Source organism: Oncorhynchus clarkii, chromosome 15 (assembly GCF_045791955.1).
Source record: "Oncorhynchus clarkii lewisi isolate Uvic-CL-2024 chromosome 15, UVic_Ocla_1.0, whole genome shotgun sequence".
In the NCBI taxonomy this organism is placed as follows: domain Eukaryota; kingdom Metazoa; phylum Chordata; class Actinopteri; order Salmoniformes; family Salmonidae; genus Oncorhynchus; species Oncorhynchus clarkii.
The window spans coordinates 25,074,572-25,089,533 of record NC_092161.1 but is presented as its reverse complement, the minus strand read 5'-3'; the positions used below and the strand labels follow the sequence as shown (position 1 = coordinate 25,089,533).

At 44.7% G+C, this 14,962-nt stretch overlaps 1 protein-coding gene across 1 annotated transcript in view; it reads right to left on the bottom strand.

The window, feature by feature from the left end:
* Positions 1–14,962, bottom strand: part of c15h8orf34 (chromosome 15 C8orf34 homolog) — a 154,561-nt gene that overhangs the window by 127,629 nt on the left and 11,970 nt on the right. Inside the window, exons 2-3 of the mRNA XM_071105144.1 lie at positions 1,529–1,673; positions 212–340 (exon numbers count right to left, since the gene is read on the bottom strand). Of these exons, the coding sequence (XP_070961245.1) occupies positions 212–340; positions 1,529–1,673 (274 nt within the window). The remainder of the gene's footprint in view (positions 1–211; positions 341–1,528; positions 1,674–14,962) is intronic.

Genomic DNA, 14,962 nt, shown 5'->3' with positions numbered 1-14,962 from the left:
AATGACAGAGGTACTGACAGGACTGTTAAAGGTTACATAGGTGTATAAAAGGGAAGACTGAAAGCAATGAGGTGAATGCTTAGGGTACAGCAGGTATCAACGTAAAGGGTGAACGGTTCCTATCCGAACCTCTACTACAGTCTGTTGGACTAGAGAAGGGAGATACAGAGGCTCTCACAGATACACAGCATTCAAATGCAGATACACTCACGGGACTTGGACTCTGGTGAGGGAGGGGAGATGTTAGACACAGCCAGATCACTCTTAGACTTCTTGGGTTTCTTAGGATGGATCTGCCAGGGCTTCTCATAACTCCTGAAGTCACGACGTCCTTTACTCTCTGCTGGGAGGAGATGAACAAAGCAAAGTACAGAGAGATCATTGATTAAAACCTGCTCCAGAGCGCTCAGGACCTCAGACTGGGGTGAAGGTTCACCTTCCAACAGGACAACAACCCTAAGCACACAGACAAGACAACGCAGGAGTGGCTTGAATGGCCCAGCCAGAGGCCGGACTTAAACCAGATCTAATATCTCTGGAGAGACCTGGAAATAGCTGTGCAGCGACGCTCCCCATCCAATCTGACAGAACTTGACAAGATCTGCAGAGAAGAATGTGAGAAACTCCTTAAATACAGGTGTGCCAAGCGTGTAGCGTCATACCCAAGAAGACTCAAAGCTGTAATCGCTGCCGAAGATGCTTCAACAAAGTACTGCGTAAAGGGTCTGAATACTTACAGTACCAGTCAAAAGTTTGGACACACCTACTCATTCAAGGGTTTTTCTTTATTTTTACTATTTTCTACCTTGTAGAATAATAGTGAAGTCATCAAAACTATGAAATAACACATATGGAATCATGTAGTAACCAAAAAAGTATTAAATAAATCAAAATATGTTTTATATTTGATGTTCTTCAAATAGCCACCCTTTGCCTTGATGACAGCTTTCCACACTCTTGGCATTCTCTCAACCAGCTTCATGGCATGAAGGTCAGTCAATCCAGAAAAAAATGTAAAGAACTCCTTTGGTCCAAATTTGAGATTTTTGGTTCCAACCGCGTGTCTTTGTGAGACGTAGAGTAGGTGAACGGATTATCTCCCGACGTGTGGTTCCCACCGTGAAACATGGAGGAGGAGGTGTGGGGGTGCTTTGCTGTTGACACTGTCAGTGATTTATTTAGAATTCAATGCACACTTAACCAGCATGGCTACCACAGCATTCTGCAGTGATAGACTTCCATGTGTTTATCAACAGGACAATGACCCAAACACACCTCCAGGTTGTATAAGGGCTATTTGACCAAGAAGGAGAGTGATGCATCACATGCATTGACTGGTACTGTATGTCAATGTGATATTTCAGTTTTTATACATGTAATGTAATAAAATGGGGAACAAGTGAAAGAGACTGAATGCAATGTATGTGTGGTACATGTGTGCGTGATTGTGTGCATATGCATGTACTTATAATATAGCACATTATGTGAGCATCTGCGTGTGGGTCTGTGTGTGTGTGTGTGTTCCTACCTGCAGAGCTCTGGGCCCACAGTGCGGCGGAGCCCGACAGTGTCCTGTGCAGCTTGCCGGGGCTGCCTTGCTTGGTCTGCAGGTGATTGATGAGAAAAGGAATAGGGTGATCTGGGGTCTCGCTTATCAGACTGGTCATCATCTCCTATCAAGACAGAACAAAAGACACGTCAGACAGATAGACAGAGAGACAGGGGAGGAGAGAGAGAAAGAAAGAGGGGGAATTAAGAGTGGGGGAAAGAGAGAGAGAGAGAGACACACACAGAGAGAAAGAGAGAGAGAGACACTAATAGACAGAGAGAGAAGGAGATGGAGAGAGAGAAAGAGAGAGAGAGAGAGAGAGACACAGAGATAGACACAGAGAGAAAGAGAGAGAGACAGAAAGAGAGAGATGCAGAGACACAGAGAGAGAGAGAGAGAGAGAAAGAGAGAGACGCAGAGACACACAGAGAGAGAAAGAGAGAGAGGCACAGAGAGAGAGAGAGACAGAGAGAGAGAGAGAGAGAGAGATACAGAGAGAGAGAGAGACAGAGAGACAGAGAGACAGAGAGACAGAGAGAGAGAGAGAGAGAGAGAGACAGAGAGACAGAGAGACAGAGAGACAGAGAGACAGAGAGACAGAGAGACAGAGAGACAGAGAGACAGAGAGACAGAGACAGAGAGAGAGAGAGAGAGAGAGAGAGAGAGAGAGAGAGAGAAGGAGATAGATGGGGAGAATAGAAAACAGTTAGACAGACGGAGGAGATGAGAAGGTGAGCGTGGGATGAATTCCGAGGGAGAAAAAAGAGAGGGCAGAACAGGTAGCACTCAGGCAGACTGACAAAATTGGGGAGGAGAGTGCGAGGGAGATAAAGAGGGAGAGAGAGAGAGTGAGAGAGAGAGAGAGAGAGAGAGAGAGAGAGAGAGAGAGAGAGAGATTGAGGAAGGAGGGCCGAACAGAGAGCAGCCAGACAGACGGACGAACAGACTGGGGAGAGGGAGAGAGATGGAGAGAAGGAGAGGTGAAGCTGTAGGGAGGAAGGAGAGAGGTAGAAAAAATCAGACAGGCGGCTGGACAGACAAGGGCAGAGGGAGATACAGGAAAAGGAAATAGAGAAAGAGAGATGACAGAGATGATAGAGATGACTAGAATGGGGAAACGTAGGAGGAGGAGTGGAGAGAAAGGAGAACAGGTAAAGGAGAAGGTGATGAAGACGAGATGAAGAAGAGAAAGATCTGGACAGAAAGCAGAAGGAAAAGGAGAGAAGGGAGAAAGATAGAGAGAACAGAGGAAAGACGACAGAAGTTAAAGAGAGAGGTAGCAGGGGTTGAGGTCACCTGACTTGGCATGCTGCTCTGACAGACTGTCTGATGGGTATTCGCTTTCTGATCTGCCACATGCCTAATTAGATACAGTACCTGCGTCCCAAATGGCACCCTATTCCCTAGATAGTGCACTACTGGGAATAGGGTGCCATTTGAGGGTACAACCACAATCCTTGACAAGCCAAACCATGACAGCCAACATGTTGTTCAAAAAGGGATCATGAACAAGAACATTTGCATTCCCATGAAATATGAGCTCAGTACAGAAATACCTGCATTTTAGTCATGACAGCTTCACGCAGAGAAGAAAATCATGTGGAACTTAACCTGATTAGAAACACTACACAAACCAGCACCACTTACAGCACAGTGAGTGTAATTCAGCAGCTACTGATAATAAACTACATTCTTAGAAGGGCTCTGCAAAGTTAGTCTATTTCCGTGTGTGTGTGTGTGCGTCTGCGTGTGTGTGTGCGTGTGTGTGTGTGTGTGATCAGGGCTATGGGGATGAACTCTGCTTGAAACTCAGTCAGATTAGCTGAAGCTATCACCAGAAATGCAGTAGAGGGCTGGGCTGGTGGCACCTACCCAGCATGCACCCCGTGCTGGGTCCACTGACTCAGTGCCATCAACCCAGGTCCCATGCGGCTCAGTTGGTATAGCATGGCGCTTGCAATGCCAGGGTTGTGGGTTCCATTCCCACGTGGAACCAGTATAAAAAATGTATGATCTCACACCTGTAAATTGGTCTAGATAAGAGCTTCTACTAAAATGTATGATCTCACACCTGTAAATTGGTCTAGATAAGAGCTTCTACTAAAATGTATGATCTCACACCTGTAAATTGGTCTAGATAAGAGCTTCTACTAAAATGTATGATCTCACACCTGTAAATTGGTCTAGATAAGAGCTTCTACTAAAATGTATGATCTCACACCTGTAAATTGGTCTAGATAAGAGCTTCTACTAAAATGTATGTTTGTGTTTCTGTGCGAGAACGTGTGTAATACCTTAGTCAGCTACGCTAGTCTTGACCGTGCAGAGAGTACAGTAGGTCATTGGTCAGTGGGACATGCCTGCCTGGCCTTTGTGTCTGTGCAGAGCAGTTTAATGGCAACAGCTGTAGGCTACAGTACATCTCAACCAGTGAGAGAGAGAGAAACCTCACAAATTCAATTCCAAAAGACTCAATAACATGGGATGCTCTGCCCCCAAAAAAGGTGATGTCTTAAAAGAAGCAGTGTTGTTGAGGAATCCAAATCCCCTGCAGCTACAGAGATAATCTCTCCACGTTAAGAGACAATCTCTCCACGTTAAGAGATAATCTCTCCACGTTAAGAGACAATCTCTCCACGTTCACAGACAATCTCTCCACGTTAAGAGATCATCTCTCCACGTTAAGAGATAATCTCTCCACGTTAAGAGATAATCTCTCCACGTTAAGAGACAATCTCTCCACGTTAAGAGACAATCTCTCCACGTTAAGAGATAATCTCTCCACGTTAAGAGACAATCTCTCCACGTTAAGAGACAATCTCTCCACGTTCACAGACAATCCCTCCACGTTAAGAGATCATCTCTCCACGTTAAGAGATAATCTCTCCACGTTAAGAGACAATCTCTCCACGTTAAGAGACAATCTCTCCACGTTAAGAGACAATCTCTCCACGTTAAGAGACAATCGCTCCACGTTAAGAGACAATCTCTCCACGTTAAGAGACAATCTCTCCACGTTAAGAGATAATCTCTCCACATGTTAAAGCTGGATGATTTAGCTACTCAGGCTGTTTCACTACTGAAACACTGTCAAGTGCAGAAGCTCACATATACTCTACCTGCAAGCACATACACACACACACGGACTACTTGTTATTGAAACACAAAGAGGGGGGGGGGTCATTGTGCTCAGATCAAAAGGCATTTGCCACTCAAGTACTAAAGTGAATTTCTGCTGTACGCGCAGCACTCAATTATAAACACACTAATGATGGTGGGATGTAACAGTTCTAATTAGTGTTTCGTAGCTCCGGTGGGTTGTGTGCGCTCTGGCTCTGGGTCTATGCTGAGTAGGTGCCACCAGCCCACCCGTGTGTGTGTTTTATATCTGGGCTATGGGGATGAACTTGTGAACTCTGCTTACACCAGAAATGCCACAATGCAGTACAGGTCTGGGTGGCCCCTACCCAGCTTAGAGCAACACACAAACACACACACGCACACACACACACACACACGGGTGGGCTGGTGGCACCTACAGTACTCAGCATAGACCCAGTGCCAGAGCTGAGGTGGGCAATTATATCATTACCGTGCCTCTGAGTTCAAAAGACAAAAGCCATTTCTTGTTTTTGCGTGTGTGTGCGTGCATGTGTGAGCTTGGGTGTGTGTGTTCCTATGTGTGTGTGCATGCGTTTGTGTTTCAGTGTCTAATGAATACCTTAGTCAGCGAGACTGGTCTTGGCTGTGCAGAGAGAAGTCCTCCTGTAATTGGTAATTGGTCAGGGGGATATTCCTGCCTGCCTGGCCCTTCTTGTCTATATAGAGAAGCTTAATGCCACCTAGCAGCAGCAGTAGGCTACAGTATATGTCAACCACCGTGTGTGTGTGTGAGAGAGAGAGAGAGATGGGGGGAGAGAGGGGGAGGGAGGGAGATACAGCGCATGAATTCAATTCCAAAATTCAATTCCAAACTCACTGACACGAGATGCTCTGCCTCATACAGGTGATGTCTTAAAAAAGCAGTATTGCTGAGGAATCAAAATCCCCTGATAAGCAGAGGATTAGATTTCCCCTGCAGCTACAGTGATAATCTTACCACATTCTATATGTTAAAGCTGGATTATTTAGCTACTAAGACACTGACACGCTCATGTAGGTAAGCACGCACACACACACCCGAACTCACACACACACACACACACACACACACTAAGACTGTTTCCTATTGATACACACTGACCGAGAGAGAGAGAGAAAGAGAGAGAGAGAGAGAGAGAGAGAGAGAGAGGTGGGGGGGTGCTTAGATCAAAAGGCGTGTGCCATACAACTACTAAAGTGAATTAAAAACCCACTAGCAGTGGTGGGATGTAACAGTTATAATTAGTGTTTAGTAGCTCTGTGTGTGCCTGTTTGTGTGTGTGTATGTGGCTCCAGTTGGTAATTAAACTAACCTAGCAACAGGAAGTCTATAAAGTAAAGCCTATAATTTATGGTTTTGCTCAGGAAGCCAACACACACACACACACACACACACACACACACACGTGTTCAGGAAGCCAATTGAGCAGCGTGTTGTTAAATACCCCGGTGTTCCTGAGGAGGAGTAAACATTTTCTGCGGCGAGAAAAGGATGTAGTGTGTGTGTGTGTTTCAGTTTCTGTGTACTACAGCAGTAATACACAGCGTATTGTATGTCACAAACATACTATTGCAGCAGGCAAAGCAACCGGAACTGACACATTCACTTAGTATGGTAATGAGGTGCTTTAAATAAAGCGTGACGCCTCATCTCATAACCACACGTTGATTGGTGATCACATTTCTCCTGACGAGGGGGAGCCCCACTCTGATGTACTGATGAATTTGGGTCAACAACTCTGTCTCACAGGAGTAGACATTAACACTGTTAGGGTTAGATAGGGATTGATGTACATCAGCACAATAGCATTCAATATGGGGGGCTCGGTGTGTGTGTGTGTGTATGTGCTAGACAAAGTGACCATGCAGTTGTGTGTGTGTGACCAATACTTCCTGATAGCTCAGCACTGTCCCTCAGCAGTCTGTTGGCACTAATAGACAAGCTGTCAGCTAGCCAAGAGAGAGAAAGACAGAGGGAGAAAGACCACCTTCTTGCCCTACCCAGCTCTCAAGGACTCCCAAAGGTACACTGCTATATGATGACAAAAAAACACACAGCACTTATATCTCTCTCTGTAAGTCTCTCTCTCTCCCTCCATATGTTGTTCATCTCACTCACTCTATTTTTCTATTCCAGTAGCCTGATGCAGACCGTGTTGTTGTTGCTTTATCACTAAAGTAGCTTCATTAATAGAAGAGGGGCTGGGAACAGGGGATGTGGAGGAAGACAAGAATGAATGAGTGATGCATGGGACTGTTTTGGTGGAGGACGGAGGAGAGGAGCTAGGGATAGGACTCTCTGGAGAAATTCCAGACCTTGAATCAGCAGGCAGACGAGAGAAGGGGAGATCGTGCGGAAGAGAGGAAAACAGGGGGAACGTGGGAGAGAGGGCACAGCCACCAGACTGTCAGTGCCAGGGGACACACTGTGGAGTGGGCACACACACACACACATATATACAGCCAGCTTTAGCTTTTTGGGGGCGAGATTTGGTTGGGTGGCCCCTCACCTTGTAAAAAAAACATTTTAGCGGACCCCTTTTGACAGAAGAGAGAAAAAACATTTTGTTTTAAAGTGAAATTCCTATAATTCTACACATTTTGCCATGGGGCCCTAAGCAACCGTTTAGGGAACTGGCCCTGCATGGGCACATGCACAAACACCCACCCATACACTCCCTCTGCTTCTCTGGTCAGACAAGCCTCCATGAGGTGACTGTCATGGGTCTCCATATCAAAGGAGTTCATCTTACGGAACATGAATAAGACCATTCCATCAATCCCAGTATTAGCCAGTAGGGTCCTTCGTTGCAGCATGTTATGTTACAGCATGGGATATGTTCCAAATGACATCCTAATCCTTATATAGTGCACTACTTTTGACCAGAAACCCTATGGGCCCTTGTCAAAAGTAGTGCACTAAGCCTCCCGGGTGGCGCAGTGGTTAAGGGTGCTGTACTGCAGCGCCATGGGGCGACGCACAATGGCCTAGCGTCGTCTGGGTTAGGGAGGGCTTGGCCGGTAGGGATGTCCCTGTCTCATCGCACACCAGGGACTCCTGTGGCGGGCCGGGCGCAGTGCGCGTTAACCAAGGTCGCCAGGTGCACTGTGTTTCCTCCGACACATTGGTGCGGCTGGCTTCCGGGTTGGATGTGCTGTGTTAAGAAGCAGTGCGGCTTGGTTGGGTTGTGTTTCGGAGGACGCATGACTTTCAACCTTCGTCTCTCCCGAGCCCGTACGGGAGTTGTAGCGATGAGACAAGATTGGATACCACGAAATTGGGGAGAAAAAGGAGTAAAATTAAAAATTAAAATAATAAAAGGTAGTACACTATAAAGGGAATGGGGTGCCATTTGGGACGTAGGCCGGGTCTGCAGGCTACAGCAGGCCAATGATAACGGCAGACATCCGTGGTGCACAGCCTGACTGCCTTCTCGCTCTCTCGTTATGTCTCTCTTTCTCCCACTTGCTCTCTCTTCGGTCTGTCTCCTCAATCTATCTCCTTTCTCGCTCTGATCTATATCCTTCCTCTATGCTCTTAATTCCCTCCATCTCTCCCCCAGTCCCTCTCTCCCTCTCTCCTCTATCCTCCCAGGACGGTGGATGGCAGGCCTAAGGCTGTGTGTTCAGCTCTCTACAGTAATTACACTAATAGTGTCTGGCTGCAGGGGACCTGTGTTAACCCTGTCTTATACGAGTATTTAAAACTAGCATCCTTAGTTACTACATCCATCTTTGGACTTATAAATTAATGATATATGCCCATTGATTCTTAAAGAATATAGTTTAGAAATACCTAATTAGCTTAGTTCAACTGTCGTATACCATCAGAACCAAAAATATAAGCTTGTTTAACTCCAATGTTTGTAAACAATGCAAATATAGATGACGGATGGGACTAAGAACAAACAAACAATAACTAATGTAAAATATACTGTGTCTGTAAAATGTATATAGTATGGAAGTAAAAGCCTAAGTGTTGTTGTCCATTAGTTTACTCTAGTTAAGGGAGGTGTGGTAGGTTTAGGAGAAAATAATATATTTATTTACAAAAAAATATATGGAGGATTGGAAATGATGCAGACAATTACATTGATGGAAGCTACAATCTATCTGCAATATTAAAACTGATCCCCCCCCCCCCCCCCAAAAAAAAAGTGTAAATATAAACAAACACTGTATAGCCTTAAAACATGGGGCTCTATTCAATCTGTGTCGCTGAAGTATTACAGATTGTGTGATAGAAATGTAAAGGTAACTTCCTATTATGCAGCGTTTAACCGTGAATCCAGTCTCCACAAAAGTGGGAACGTTGCCCTTAAATTTCCATCACGCTGAAATGCTGAACGTCCGCGACACGGATGGAATAGAGCCCATGGTTAAAACTATATATTTGATGGCACGGATGGAATAGAGCCCATGGTTAAAACTATATATTTGATGACACGGATGGAATAGAGCCCATGGTTAAAACTATATATTTGATGACACGGATGGAATAGAGCCCATGGTTAAAACTATATATTTGATGACACGGATGGAATAGAGCCCATGGTTAAAACTATATATTTGATGGCACGGATGGAATAGAGCCCATGGTGAAAGCTATATATTTGATAACATGGATGGACAGTCCTTGCATCAAAAGCTCTTCCCTTCCTCCCTTCCTCCTCAGAGACAAGACCCGTTGATTAAATGGGCTACGGTTTCAATTCTGCTGTCATGTAGTCATTATCAATTACGACCAGGGAAACACAATCCTTCTTCTAAAAATTGATTTTATTGACATCTCTGTGTGCATCCGCAGCATTCAATTTGTCACTCCACAGATTCTATTAGAGAGAACTAATAAAGATCACAATTGTCTGCGAGCTACTGAAGTATTGCTTAGTTTGGTCCGACTGAAAATATACCCGTGTTCAGTGGTGGCTGGTGGCACTTTAAATTAGAGAATGGGCTCACAGTAATGGCTGAAATGGAATTAATGGAATCATTCCATTCACTCCAGCCATTATTATGAGCCATCCTTCCCTCTCCAGCCTCCTCTGCTCCTGTTTCAGTCTGTCCAAATGAAGGATAGATATATACCAACATAAAGACTGGGGTCACAGGGTTTTTCTGCATAGGAGACTCCCCCCGTCATGAACAATATTACATTGCTGCACTGTGACCACTAACTATGCATGGTTCCAAATGGCAACCTATTGCCTATGTAGTGCACTACTTTTGACCAGAGCCCATGGGTAGTAGTCCACTATAAAGGGAATAAGGTGCCATTTGGGACGTATCCATTGTCTTTACCAAGGTGACTAACGAGTCAAACTAATTAACTACCTCCATATACATGGCATTTCTCTCTCCCTCTCTATTTGGCCTTGCTATCTTGTAGGACGTAAGCAATAGGTCACCTTCCCATGTGACGGTAAATCCATTACTGTCCTGTATAATACGGAGACTTACAAACCCACCCACACACAACATCACTGTCTTGTATAATCAATGGTCAGTGGTTAGCTAAGTGCTGAAGGAAAGCACCTTCTCATGTTCTATTCATTGATGTTGTGTCTGTCCCAAATGGCAATCTATACTCTATATAGTGCACTACTATTGACCAGGGTCCATAGGGCTCCGGACAAAAGTAGGGAATTGGGTGCCACTCGGGACAAAGCCGTAGACCTTGTATCGAGGTGTAGATTTAAATAGATGGGTGAATGAATAAACAAATTGGTTGGGAGGTTGGGTCTAGGCTAAATGACAAACTACCCCCTTTACTGGAGAGCCTTGGTGGGGTGGGGGGACTGAAGCACGTTTGGATAGACTCACTTCTCAAGGTTATTCACTACTCTCTACTATGAGATGCAGTATCCCAACCTTCTCTCCCAAGTGGTTATTGTGAATATATCTCAATATGATTCCAATAACTCTGGGTTAACGTGTTCGTGTTCCTAGATCCCTCAGTGGACCCTGCATCCAACATACCATGTTACTTGATCCCTCAGTTGACCCTGCATCCAACATACCATGTTACTTGATCCCTCAGTGGACCCTGCATCCAACATACCATGTTCCTAGATCCCTCAGTGGACCCTGCATCCAACATACCATGTTACTTGATCCCTCAGTGGACCCTGCATCCAACATACCATGTTCCTAGATCCCTCAGTAGACCCTGCATCCAAAATACTATGTTACTTGATCCCTCAGTGGACCCTGCATCCAACATACCATGTTACTTGATCCCTCAGTGGACCCTGCATCCAACATACCATGTTATTTGATCCCTCAGTGGACCCTGCATCCAACATACCATGTTACTTGATCCCTCAGTGGACCCTGCATCCAACATACCATGTTATTTGATCCCTCAGTGGACCCTGCATCCAACATACCATGTTACTTGATCCCTCAGTGGACCCTGCATCCAACATACCATGTTACTTGATCCCTCAGTGGACCCTGCATCCAACATACCATGTTACTTGATCCCTCAGTGGACCCTGCATCCAACATACCATGTTACTTGATCCCTCAGTGGACCCTGCATCCAACATACCATGTTCCTAGATCCCTCAGTAGACCCTGCATCCAAAATACTATGTTACTTGATCCCTCAGTGGACCCTGCATCCAACATACCATGTTACTTGATCCCTCAGTGGACCCTGCATCCAACATACCATGTTATTTGATCCCTCAGTGGACCCTGCATCCAACATACCATGTTACTTGATCCCTCAGTAGACCCTGCATCCAACATACCATGTTATTTGATCCCTCAGTGGACCCTGCATCCAACATACCATGTTACTTGATCCCTCAGTGGACCCTGCATCCAACATACCATGTTACTTGATCCCTCAGTGGACCCTGCATCCAACATACCATGTTACTTGATCCCTCAGTGGACCCTGCATCCAACATACCATGTTACTTGATCCCTCAGTGGACCCTGCATCCAACATACCACGACATGGGATTAAATTTACAGAGATATCTTCCAAATTATGATAATCTTTAAAAAATAAATTGACTGTCCAGGATTATGTTAAAAAATCAAATCACATTTTAAGAAAAAAGGTTCTGGGTGGCCCCAGTGATGTTCTGGGCCGTATGCACTACCCTCTGTAGTGCCTTGCGGTCGGAGGCTGAGCAGTTGCCATACCAGGCAGTGATGCAAGCACTCAGGATGCTCTCGATGGCGCAGCTGTTAAACCTTTTTGAGGATCTGAGGACCCATGCCAAATATTTTATGTCTCCTGAGGGGGAATAGGCTTTGTTGTACCCTCATCGCGATTGTCTTGGTGTGTTTGGACCATTCTAGCTTGTTGGTGATGTGGACACCAAGGAATTTGAAGCTCTCAACCTGCTCCACTGCAGCCACGTCAATGAGAATGGGGGCGTGCTCAGTCCTCCTTTTCCTGTAGTCCACAATCATCTCCTTTGTCTTGATCACGTTGAGGGAGAGTTTGTTGTCCTGGCACCACACGGCCAGGTCTCCGACCTCCTCCCTATAGGCTGTCTCATCGTTGTTGGTGATCAGGCCTACCATTGTTGTGTCATCGGCAAACTTGATGATCAAATCATATCAAACTTTATTTGTCATATGCGCCGAATACAACAAGTGTAGACTTTACCATGAAATGCTTACATACAAGCCCTTAACTTCTTCGGGCTAGGGGGCAGTATTCGGAAGTTTGGATGAATAAGGTGCCCAAAGTAAACTGCCTGTTACTCAGGCCCAGAAGCTAGGATATGCATGTTTCCAAAACTGTTAAAATAATGTCTATGAGTATAACAGAACTGATATGGCAGGTGAAAACACGAGGACAATCCATCCAGATCCATTGTAATCAGCTCACCACTGATTACAATGGCTGGGAATGGGAATATAAAAGGAAGACCTCCCAGATTGCAGTTCCTAAGGCTTCCACTAGATGTCAACAGTCTTTAGAAAGAGTTTCAGCTTGTTTTTTGAAAAATAAGCTAGAATTTGTAGTTTTTCTAAGTGGCTCCCATTTTGGCTGTAGTGTTTGTTGCGCGTTTCAGTGAGGGTGTGCACTTCGTTATTTATCTCCGGTAATGGTCTCCGGTATTCTCCGTCTTAAATTTGATAATTTATTTACATATTAGGGTACCTGAGGATTGATTAGAAACGTTGTTTGATATGTTTGGAAGAAGTTTATTGGTAACTTGTGGGATTCATTTGTATGCATTTTGAACGAGGGAAACCGGTGGAATACTGACTCAAGCACACCAATGAAATATACTTTTTTGTGATATAAAGAAGGACTTTATCGAACAAAAGGACCATTTGTTTTGTAGTGTGCTTTCGCCGTAAAGCCTTTTTGAAATCTGACAAAGCGGCTGGATTAACAAGAAGGTAAGCTTTTAACTGATGTATAACACTTGCATTTTCATGAATGTTTAATATTACGATTTTTGTCATTTGAATTTGGCGCTTTCACCGGATGTTGGTCAGGTGGGACGGTAGTGTCCCAATGATCCGCAAGAAGTTAACCAACAGTGCAGTTCAAGAAGGGTTAAGAAAATATTTACCAAGTAGACTAAAATGAAAAGTAATAATAAAAAGTAACACAATAAGAATAACAATAACGAGGCCATATACAGGAGGCACCAGTTCCGAGTCAGTGTGCGGGGGTACAAGTTAGTTGAGGTAATTTGTACATGTAGGTGGGGGTGAAGTGACTATGCATAGATATGGGGGGGGTCAATGTAAATTGTCCGGTGGCGATTTATTAATTGTTCAGCAGTCTTATGGCTTGGGGGTTGAAGCTGTTGAAGAGACTTTTGGTCCCAGACTTGGCGCTCCGGGATCGCTTGCCGTGCGATAGCAGAGAAAACAGTCTATGACTTGGGTGACTGGAGTCTCTGACAATTTTATGGGCTTTCCTCTGACACCGCCTAGTATATAGGCCTTACGTTCAGATGCCTAGCAGTCGCCATACCAGACGGTGATGCAACCGGTCAGGAAGCTCTCGATGGTGCAGCTGTAAAGCCCTTTAGGGATCTGGGGACCCTGCCAAATCTTTTCAGTCTCCTGAGGGGGAAAAGGTTTTGCCGTGCCCTCTTCACAACTGTCTTGATATGTTTGGACCATGATAGTTCGTTGGTGATGTGGACACCAAAAAGCTTGAACTCTCAACCCACTCTACTACAGCCCCACCTTTTCCTGTAGTTCACGATCAGCTCCTTTGTCTTGCTCACATTGAGGGAGAGGTTGTTGTCCTGGTGATGGTGTTGGAGTCGTGCCTGGCCATGCAGTCACGCAGTTATGAATTAAATCTTCTATGGCCAATGTCTGATTGTGTGTTATTCATCCAAAAAGGTACTGGAACATCTCTCCTACCCCGATCCCAATTTACTGCCAACCTCTTTCCCCGAACACAAACAGTACGGATCAGCAACAAATGTGTGAAGAGTAGGCAGCATAAACAACCTCTATCGATGAGGAGTACCGCATACCCAATCCTGACTCTTGTCCCACTAACTCACACAGTGAGTATGATTCCATGCCAATGAATTGAATAGTTACATTAAAACGTTTACATACTTTGCAAGAAGAACGATGTCCCTAATAATGCTGTTTACATGGACACATCTGAAAACAGGCTACCCGATGGGAAATCGGCAATCAAAACAAACGTTCTACTACAGGGATCATGTTATTTTTGGGAAGCATATTTGATTCTGAGTTTGAACATATACAGTTTCTATGTGAAAACTACTTCTAAGACGTTCAGTTCTTCCGAACTCACTTCATTGGCGCTAATGAGAGAGGCTCCCTCGGCTGGTGCTGGCACATTCGCAGATCAAATACACCGCTGGAATGCTTACTTCGATGCTTACTTTGACGCTTACTTCGATTTTGACCGTACGCCGATCAAATCAAATGGCATTGGTCACATACACATGGTTAGCAGATTTGAATGCGAGTGTAGAAAAAAATGCTTCTGCTTCTAGCTCCGACAGTTCAGTAATATCTAACAAGTCATCTAACAGTTCCCCCAACAACTACCTAACACACACAAATCTAAAGGGGTGAATGAGAATATGTACATTTAAGTACATGGATGAGCGATAGGCAAGGTGCAATACGTGGTATAAAATACAGTATATACATGTGATATGAGTAATGTAAGATATGTAAACGTTATTAAAGTGCCATTATTTAAAGTGCCATTGTATAAAGTGACTAGTGATACATTTATTAAGATAAGCAGAGTAAGGTGTTTACATGACTATTGCATAATCT